The sequence below is a fragment of the Metarhizium album genome (genome assembly GCF_000804445.1).
Source record: "Metarhizium album ARSEF 1941 chromosome Unknown scaffold_28, whole genome shotgun sequence".
In the NCBI taxonomy this organism is placed as follows: domain Eukaryota; kingdom Fungi; phylum Ascomycota; class Sordariomycetes; order Hypocreales; family Clavicipitaceae; genus Metarhizium; species Metarhizium album.
In genome coordinates, this window is record NW_024467602.1 from 189,836 (window position 1) to 200,057 (window position 10,222).

A 10,222-nucleotide genomic window follows, 5' to 3' on the forward strand; every position below is an offset into this window, starting at 1 on the left:
TCTTCCCATCTTCGCAAGCCCACCCACATAATACCCGATAAGATGGCCGAAGGCGCTGGGGGAATCGACCGCAAGGCGGATGAGAGGATGGAATTCTCCACCTCCAAAGAAGTCACTGTGCACCCTACTTTCGAGTCGATGTCTTTGAAAGGTACGTGACAAATAGCACAAGATGATTCATCGAGTCCCGACAGTTGAGGGCTAAAACGCGCGTTCAGAGAACCTACTTCGTGGCATCTATGCGTACGGCTATGAATCCCCCTCCGCGGTTCAATCCCGAGCCATTGTCCAAGTGTGCAAGGGACGCGACACTATTGCTCAAGCACAATCAGGCACTGGCAAAACGGCGACCTTTTCGATTAGTATGCTGCAGGTCATCGACACGGCTGTGCGCGAGACACAGGCCCTAGTCCTTTCACCAACCCGCGAATTGGCTACTCAAATCCAGTCGGTTGTTATGGCGCTTGGCGACTACATGAACGTTCAATGCCACGCCTGTATCGGCGGCACCAACGTGGGCGAAGACATCCGCAAGCTCGACTATGGTCAGCACATCGTGTCCGGAACGCCTGGCCGTGTTGCCGACATGATTCGGAGACGCCACCTGAGAACAAGGCACATCAAGATGCTCGTGCTAGATGAAGCCGACGAATTGCTCAATAAGGGCTTTCGGGAACAAATTTACGACGTCTATCGATACTTGCCCCCGGCCACACAAGTCGTGGTTGTCAGCGCTACCCTGCCGTATGATGTGCTGGATATGACAACCAAGTTCATGACGGATCCTGTGCGAATTCTTGTCAAACGTGATGAACTGACCCTCGAGGGTCTGAAGCAATACTTCATTGCTGTGGAGAAGGAGGACTGGAAATTCGATACCCTGTGCGATTTGTACGATACTTTGACCATTACACAAGCCGTCATCTTCTGCAATACACGCCGCAAGGTTGACTGGCTCACTGACAAGATGCGCGAGGCCAACTTCACTGTCAGCAGCATGCATGGCGATATGCCCCAAAAGGAACGCGACAGCATTATGCAGGACTTCCGACAGGGAAACAGCCGAGTCCTCATCTCCACTGATGTTTGGGCCCGTGGTATTGATGTGCAGCAAGTCAGTCTAGTCATCAACTATGACTTGCCTAGCAATCGTGAGAACTACATCCACCGTATTGGCCGAAGTGGTCGATTCGGTCGCAAAGGCGTAGCGATCAACTTTGTTACGACCGAGGATGTGCGCATTCTGAGAGACATTGAGTGTAGGTCAATTCAGCTTCGCTACATAACGCTGTGCTGACGTATTTCAGTGTACTATTCAACTCAGATCGATGAAATGCCCATGAACGTGGCTGATCTCATTGCATAACTCTAGAGTACAGTAACCGATGGCTAAATTTTACGACGAAATCTCCCCATCAAATTAGAAGGAACAGTCAATCATCTGGCACTGAAGGGGTGCCAGGGAGTGGAGTGGAGGAATGGGCCCTTGTAGTGTACTAGGTAAGTTTGCATCAAGTACTTTTATGTCCTCGTATACCAAGGTAGTTGTTGAGCTAATTGGCAGAGGTACAAAGATTGTTCTCAAGCGGCCTAGGTGTACCGTAACAGGGAGTTGACGCAGTGAAGACAGCGACTCGCCTTTGCACCACTCCATCGTTCATCCGTACCCGCTGCTTCTTCCGACCCAAGACTTGCAGTATATCGTGCAGCAAGCTATTACAAGGTAGCAAGGGAACCATACTAAATAGATGGCACGTTTCGAGTCTATATGATTCGGTGTCTACTTATCGATGCGCTGGATACGGCCACCTACACGGAAATTCCTGTGAATCTACATCTGTACTATTGTGACAAAAGCCTGCTATGAGACGTGAGCGTTGAATGATCTGGGAAAGGCTGTTCTTTTGCATGGTTGTTTCTTACGTTGTCGGCTGCAAGAAGTTGCGCTTGAATTGTCTGTTTAACACTCAATCACCCGAGTCCTGGGACAGACTGATTGTATCGGGCGTGAGATGGAACCAAGCCTCGCCTCTGAATGATTCTGCCCAGACGCGGTTTTATTCGTGTGTTAGAAGAGTGGTATCATGGGGGAAGATGCCAACGAAGGCGAGGCCACGCCGCAAGCGCTCACCATATGAACTTGAACCGCAAAGCTGTGCATGTGCAACACGGTGTTCGGAAAGCGTACGTACTCTTTGCAACGCCGAGGATTGCATATAGGCGCCAAAGAAGACTATAAATTGGACGACGGCCGGCGACACGTCCAGGCCAGTCAGTGCGCGACAGCGGACAGGTTCAAACTCCTGCCTTTGCGCCAAAAGTAATGATTTAAAGACGGCATCTTCACGCAGAATTCACTGTCGACTTCTACCAACTTTTCTCTCAAAAAATTGAGCGGCTCAGCCATTAGCCTTCCCAACACATACTCGCAGACGGCCGCCACGAAACACGGACAATATGCCCCTCTACTACGCTGACCCGCAGCTGATAACGCAGTGGCAATGCGTAAAACCGATGATGAAGGACGGATCTGAGTGTAGGAGAGCTACGTCTATAATGGAAAAACTTTGTTCAAGATGCAAAAGACAAGTAGGAGCTGGGGCCTTCGCACTCGACATGTACGGCGTTGTTCACGGGATATTCATGGACGGCGTCCGTATCATCTACCATGACAGCGTTCGAGTGAATGATACATATCTCGCAGTGCAGGATGACAGCCCGTTGATGCTTGGAGCAATTGCAGAATACTCCCGGTTGAAAGCCGTGCTGGAGGACGAGGTTCGTCGATCTCGGATCGAACGAGACCGCAAGCGAGCAACCCACAACTAGCATCTTCCATAGGACCGAGCATGACTGATGAACCCAGGCCATACATTCTCACCAATTACACAATAAGCCCAATTGAAAGCCAGGGGTGTTCGGGTGCTTCGATCCCAAGGGTCACGCGGATATTCAATTTTGATCAATATGGAAGGAAATCGCGGTGATATATATCTGGTTCGGGCCGTCAGGTCAAGCAGAAAGGGCTGTCAAGGAGGGCGCAAGGGGGCTCAATGCTGCCGGAATACGACTATATAGATCTGGTCTTGCACGTCTCATATAAAGTTGTGAATATCATCAAGGTTCCCTCTTTTTTTCATTCAGTATTGCGCACGCAGTTGGCGTCTAGAAAGCACGACTACACTTGAAAGACTGCCGTGACAGTGAAGGAGTCTCGCCTTGAATCATCATTCCTCGAATCTCCTCGCTTGGGGTTCCCGTGTGAGATTACGAGATTCTCGTGCCGTACAAGCCTCGTAGTTGCTTCGAAAGCAAGGCGTTGAAGTTCCGCTCGCGCTCTTGGCTGAATCGCATGCCCTTGGTGTTCTACACGAGTTCGTACTTCTGTGCGGGGATGCACATCGTCCCCCCAAGCCTGGATTGCATGGCGCGAATGTCTATGAGGAGGAGAGGGACTTGCGTTCCGCAAACGTGTATAAGTGTGGCAGGTAGGGCGGTTCCTTCATCCAACCCTGCTGGGGTGCGGAACTCGCTAACAATTCCTGCAATGTCCGCAGGTCAGTCACATTGGATTCCCGCCGTTGTCAAAATGCCGTCCACGGACTTGCGTGAATCTTTCTTGTGGGTGTCCAGTTCCAACCACGGCATCGACGCGGCTCCGTTCCACGGCCGCAGACGCAGACGCATTTGCTCATGAAGAGGTCGCACTCCGCTTACATCTTCCAAGACGACATGTATTCTTCTCGTGATGAGGGAATCCCAGGGCGGCGCTTCCGCTTGTCGGCGAGTTGCGGGTGTCTGTACGAGCACCGCTGTCAGGGTCCCCTCGCCGCCCGTGCCATGTCCAGACACGAGCGTCGACTGAAGCGTCGCAACCGCAGAAACAGACGACGGCCGCAAGCAAGCCGCGCAACACAAAGCACAATGCGACAGGTTGAACGGCTCGCCATTGGGAAGAGCACATGGATGGCTGGCTGGCTGTCGTCGCGAAAGAAGCAGGGCAACACCAACACGGATGGACGGGCAACTCGACGCGGCGGCAGTGAACGCGCCAGGCTTGCCTCGGTGCCAGCTGCGCCTGAAGCAAATCTTATTATTACCATTAATCATCTTGCCTTTCCGCCGCTTTCAGTCTCTTCAGGTCCCCCGCCGGGGAAAGTAACTAGCCGGAAGGGCCGAAATCTGAGCAGGGCGCCGCGCTGAACAAGCACCATGTGACAGGTCGACGTGGGCAGCAAGTGTGAAGAAAGCTGAAAGTTACATTGTTGAAGAGAAGGGGAAGAACCGAGGTGAGGTATGAAAATCAAGAACCGGGCTCGCCCTTGACCGGCACCAAGGACGCCAAGTCTTGGAGCAAAGACACCCGATCAGGGTTCGTCAGGGCCAACAGTGGACGACGACGAAGAGCCGGGGCGGATCACTCCAACCCGCGAGTCTAGAAGTGCTGGACGGGAAACCTGCACACGCCGTCGCGGACATCGGTGCAGCAGTCCACCATGGACTCTTCCCTCATGCTGCTGCCCTTTGCCCACTTCGCGAACAGGACCACATCCGCACACATGTACGGCAGCAACTCGTCGCCTTGTCTGTACAGCAGCTGCGCCAACGCCCGCGAACGCACCCTCCTTGGACACACGTAAAACGTCCCGTTGTCGCGGTGAACAAGCTGCGGCCCATCTCGGCGCGGGACGACTTCAACTCCTGGTGTTGCCTTTGCGCAGTGCATGCTTAGAGCTCGTTCGCCGCGCCCTCCTTGGGGAATGAACAGGCGCTTTACGTCTTGGCCATGGCCGTAGGCGACGCTCGTTGTTTCCGGGTCGAACCAAAATGTCGTGCCGCTGGCGGTGCGGCTTCCTCTCGGTCTCTTGAGCGCGAGGGGCTCGTCGCAGCCGAAGCCCGGCAATGAGGCAACCTCCCAGTTTTCAATGCCGGCCGTGAACTGGGTAACGTTGGGAGACGTGACGTGCGCTATGAGCTGAAAATTCTGCGAGAGCGCAGGAGGATCGGGAGGCGATGTAAGCCGGGCGCTGCTTGTTGCGAGGAGGAGAGCGTTGAAATTGGTCATGTTTTCCCCTTCTCAAGCTTGAAACGTAGAATGCCGGGCAAGGACCACGTCCCTGCATTCCAATATAAATCATCTCGTAGGCTACTACTCCGTACCTGATCCGGCTCTTTTCTGGTAAAGCGTTTGATTACGACTTGACGTCAGGCGGGGTGATGCACACCAACCCCTGGAATGATCAACGTGGCGCGTTTGTATCCCCTGCACAGTGGATCGTGGTGAACGACCACGAGGCTGCGCATACGAAGTGAGTCTACTCCGTAGTCTGGTCGTTGACTGGTCTAGAATGGACCGGCCGGTACCGTTGCAGTTAGTAAGTGACTACTAGTTAGTAGAATTTGGAATATTTGCTCGCCGTCTCCTCCCGTGTCTCTCTGGCGGGCCATGTAAGTACACGGTCCGGGAGTTTTGTCCGCATTCTCATTTCGTGCTCCGGGTACAACGAGCACGGCTGCTGAATGGGTTTGTGGTCGGCATGACTTTGTCCGAGTTGAGTCGGAGTCGTACTCCGTAATTGGGAGCGGTGGTTAGTTGGCCAGAACTGCTAGGTCGTAAACCGCCACAGCACCAAGCGTGTTACTGCTCTGTAACATGGGTCAGATGTCATCCCATGTATGTACGTACGCACGTACGTGGTGTGAACCGACTCTGCGGCGGAGCCGAATGCTTCGACAGGGTTGACTTGTTTGGTGGCTTGGGCGTTGAGGCCAGGCAGGGATGGCAAATGGGGGCTTTCAAGACGGGGATATCCAAGGACCAAGACGACGAGGCAACATGACCCCCGTTGACGTCGCGTCGTGGCTAGCCCGAACTCGACACTTGTTGATTCTCGCGAATGCTGGTCCGTCCGATGTGCGTTGAATGTAAGTTACGCAGGGTGACGTGCATGCCTTGCCAGGTCCCGGGGGCACGCATGCGACGAAACACTGGTAAATAGAGTGTCAGCAATGCTCGCAAATACAGTCGCCGATTTTTGCTTGTACGAATGGGCCACGAGCCACGAGCCACGAGTCACGACCGCCTCCCGCTGCACGTCGCTGGGATCCTAGCTGCAAGCTCTGGACGGGACCCTCCGGGACGGGAGTAGCGACGCCAAGGCACTCTGTGGACGATGAATACTGGTAGCTGGATCCTGGTCGATGTCAATGTACCGACGACGCTGTTTGTCTGGTCTGTGCATTTCTGCGAGGACTGGGATGTCATGTCAAGACCAAGAAGACGTCCAGATGGGAGGATGGACTACGTACTCCGAGCGAGGGCAACGATTGGCAAATGCCTGAATACCTGCACAGGCTGTGGGTCGTGGACTCGTGGAGCATCCTTTAAGTTGTTATCCCGTTCAACTTTGGCAGCTCCAGTGGTCATTCAAATCGTCGGCTACCAACAACATTGAAGGTTCTGCTCAGCCCTGAATGAATGCACGCTTGCCAAACGTCCCCTCCCTCTCGTTCAGAAGTCTGCTACTGTTGCACTCGAGGGCAGACTGAACGAACCCCTCAACCGCCAAGCGATCCCGTGCGGAGCAACCAGCTGCTCACTACACCTTTGGAAGCCTACGGAGCGAGGCTGCGAGTTCAACTACTCCTTTGTTTCTTGCTTCGCGTGCAGACGCGCTTTGGGCCTGTCTGTACATGCCTGGGCAGTCGTCTTTTCATCAAAGACCCACGTCGTCCGGGCCACAACACAACCCGCTGACCCTTGCTTCCCTCGCGCTTCTGCTTCTTCTCGAGGTGTCCGTCGTGTGCCATCCACCGTCGACTGATAACGCAGCGGCCTAGACACCCGCCCGTTCGCCAACGACGGCGAAAAGCACCGACTGCACCGACTGGCTCGAGGGCAATAGGTAGGGCGACATGTCTTTCCGGAAACCGTTGATCGACCGAGACTGACCGACGACAGGAAGATCTAGGGCAGCCACTTGGGCTAGCATGAGGTCAACTGCTGCCACTCACTGCTCAGGCCACAGCGAATTGTAAAAGACCAGTTGACCAGACGCGACTCTGCAAATCTCCGCGCCTTGGGGCTGCCACGGACCAGACCCGACCCAGACCCCAGCCGTCTCAGCCGAGCGAACAGACGAGCAAAGAAAGGAGTCGCTGCAGCCTCCTCCGTAACCAGCAACCAACCTACTTAAGTAGTAACTTAACTGGTAGACAAGTTAGACAACAGCGGCGACATAACTAGTGGCCGACCTGAGACAGGTGTAACTTGGAGACACTCGCTCCTGAGTCTTCACCCAGGCAGACTTTCCGCGTGACTTGGGCGCGTAGAAGGTACGTGGCTCGGGACTTGCTACGGGGAAGCCCATTCGGAGTACGGAGTATTAAGCCCCAAACCGCCCTTGTTCAACGCCAATCGGCGTCAATCTTTGGTACGGCCGCTGGGTCAGCAAGCAATCATCTTGGTGGATCACCCATCCCAGCTAAAGTAGGACAGACACTTGGAACACGGCCACTGCGGTGGTGCCTGGACCCTGCCCTCTCCCACGTCGCTCGGCGTCCTGGGAGCCTTCGCCGCCACCTCAAAAGCATCCGTCTTGCTCGCTCATTTGGCTCGGCACTGTACTCCGTATGGTCCTGATTCGGTTCGCTGTTAGCTTACTTGGCTGGCGACACGGTCAACGACTGGCCTTGGGTTGAATATATTTGGCTGACGTGCCAACGTATTCCTGCGATAATACGGAGCACCAGCCCCCCCCGAGCATAAATGCGCTACTGTCCAGCCATCTGCATCCACGGCACCATCTGTCACTTGTCACCTGCGGCTTCTGGACCGAACAGAGCACTCCCCGCACCCTGCCCCTCTTCGGCCACCCGCGAGTGTGCCTGGTTGAGTTCTGCCCTTCGTATCAGAAAGCGAGCCAACCATAATGGGCTTCTTTTCTCGAAAGGACAAGCCCCCCAAGGGCAGCTCGTCTATCCTAGCCTCTCAATCAACAACCAGCGTTGCCTCTGGAAATCCACGAGCCATCGGAAACCGCACCTCAGCCGGAAGTTTCACATCAGCCGGCACGCCACTATCGCCAATGTCGCCAATCAAACTGCCCAAAGTCGATCTCCCTCGCCCTCCAGATCCCCAGTTGGACCCCGTCGGATACCTCCGGAGCTTGGGCGCTGTGAGAGAGAGAAGCCAGATCATTATGGACAAGGCGACGCGCAACGAACTTCACCATTTTGATGTTGACCTTGACAAGTTGCCCAACGTTGTTACCTTTGTTTCTGGTCTTATCAAGGTGCGTCTAACCCTACAATCCAAGTTTTACTAGTCTACTTCCCTGCACGTATCATCTCCTTTTCCTTATATATTTCATTTCCGTTGCTTCTCCAGAGGCGACTATTTTCATGACATTTCTCCCAACTTCTCCTCGGGGAACATGGTCCAAACGTAAATCTGAACTCACATCCATGCACCACAGCGAGACTACGAAGCGCCCTTTAACAACATACCTGGACACGGACGATATCAGCATTTTTGCGTCGGGGGTCGTGATCGTGTAAAGGAGTTGCTCGATTCCTGGCCCGAGTCCGTTGACAGCACCGAGCGTTGTCGTCGACTGCTTGACCTGTTCTTGGTCAGTGTACTGTTGGATGCCGGTGCTGGTACTCAGTGGAGCTATAAGAGCACGGAGAATGGAAAGATATATCGACGATCCGAGGGGCTGGCTGTCGCCAGTTTGGAAATGTTCAAGGAGGTATGGATGTCCGCAGTTCTTCGAACTGAATGCTCGGACGGTGGGAGCTGATGAATTGTCAAGGGTCTCTTCTCTGGAAACGCAAGCAACAAATTCCAAGTCGACAAAGATGGGCTCAAAAAGTTGAGTGTGGAAAAGCTTGAAGCTGGGCTTCAGTCGCGCCCCGGCAGCGAACTAGCTGGCTTGGAGGGTCGCAGCGAGCTCCTTATTCGACTTGCCGGTGCTCTCGGAGATAAAGCTGAGTACTTTGGCTCAGATGGCAGGCCTGGGAATATGATCGGTATGATTCTAGCGATGCATGGTTTCATCGCATAACGCGCTGACCTGATGTTTCAGACCACTTGCTCTCACACCCCTCAACACAGGCATCTTCCATGTTAATTGTACCATTGCCAGTACTATGGAACGTCCTAATGAACGGCCTGGCACCTATCTGGCCCCCGTCGCGAACTGCCCTAAATGGTGTATCACTTGGAGATGCATGGCCTTGCCAGGCCATGCCCAACCCTGGTGCCGCATCTTGGGAATCCATCTTGCCGTTCCACAAGCTCACCCAGTGGCTCACGTACTCTCTCATGCAGCCAATGCGATCGCTCCTGAACATGCACTTCGCTGGCACCGAATTACTGACCGGTTTGCCCGAGTATCGCAACGGTGGGCTGTTTGTAGACCTTGGTGTGCTGAATTTGAAAAAGGATGACACGGAGCGCGGCCTCCAAAACTACGCCGATTATTGTCGCCGGACCGGCCATAACGGGGTGGAAGTAGCCCCCATGTTCGAGCCTAGCGACGACGTGGTGGTTGAATGGCGCGGCGTGACGGTCGGTCTACTTGATTTGCTTTGCCTGGAAGTCAATAAGTATCTCAAAACCGAACTGGCTGGTAATGAGATGACTCTGCCCCAGCTCCTAGAAGCGGGCAGTTGGAAGGTGAGTTTACCATTGTCTTGTTCACCAATGCCCAACGTTGCTAATCAAGCATTGGCTAGGGGGGTCGCGAAATCGCCGAGATCAACCGACCGAATACCAAGGAACCGCCTATCCTTATTGACAGCGATGGGACCGTGTTCTAATTCGTCGCGGCAACAAAGAAAGCATCGGTCGGAAACAAGGGCTGATGTTTACATGGTCATTTGTTACGAGGCACATGACGACGTAGAGTTGACAGAACGATGCATGCCTTTTCGCACGACGATATCCCTACAGTATGTATAAATCACTGGATGGATGCTTTTGCGCCAAAAAGGAGTTATATGAATAGACGCTCCACGAAAAGAGCTATCTGACCAAGCGTCTTTGTTTTCATCGATGTTTTTTGATTCTTCCATAAGTCTCCAAAGCCCCTCTAAATAGCGAGGGCGGATGCGCTGTGTCGTGAGGAATCTAATGTACAAATCCACATTTTCTTAGGAGACGAATCTGTCCCTGGGCTTAGACAGCCACGCTCTCTCCCCAAAGCCTCTAAATCCT

At 53.8% G+C, this 10,222-nt stretch overlaps 3 protein-coding genes across 3 annotated transcripts; 2 read left to right on the top strand and 1 right to left on the bottom strand.

The window, feature by feature from the left end:
• Positions 1-42: 42 nt before the first annotated feature.
• Positions 43-1,366, top strand: MAM_07195 (eukaryotic initiation factor 4A-12; the record flags this gene model as incomplete). The annotated part of the gene is made up of 3 exons (XM_040825993.1): positions 43-151; positions 219-1,259; positions 1,308-1,366. The coding sequence occupies 3 exons, from the start codon at positions 43-45 to the stop codon at positions 1,364-1,366; spliced, it is 1,209 nt and encodes a 402-aa protein (XP_040676034.1).
• Positions 1,367-4,435: 3,069 nt separating this feature from the next.
• Positions 4,436-5,065, bottom strand: MAM_07196 (uncharacterized protein; the record flags this gene model as incomplete). Its single annotated transcript, XM_040825994.1, has 1 exon — positions 4,436-5,065. The coding sequence occupies one exon, from the start codon at positions 5,063-5,065 to the stop codon at positions 4,436-4,438; it is 630 nt and encodes a 209-aa protein (XP_040676035.1).
• A 2,866-nt stretch (positions 5,066-7,931) lies between these two features.
• On the top strand, positions 7,932-9,825 carry MAM_07197 (uncharacterized protein; the record flags this gene model as incomplete). Its single annotated transcript, XM_040825995.1, has 5 exons — positions 7,932-8,294; positions 8,478-8,753; positions 8,817-9,033; positions 9,090-9,682; positions 9,742-9,825. 5 exons carry the CDS (start codon positions 7,932-7,934, stop codon positions 9,823-9,825), a joined length of 1,533 nt encoding a protein of 510 aa, XP_040676036.1.
• Positions 9,826-10,222: the final 397 nt, after the last annotated feature.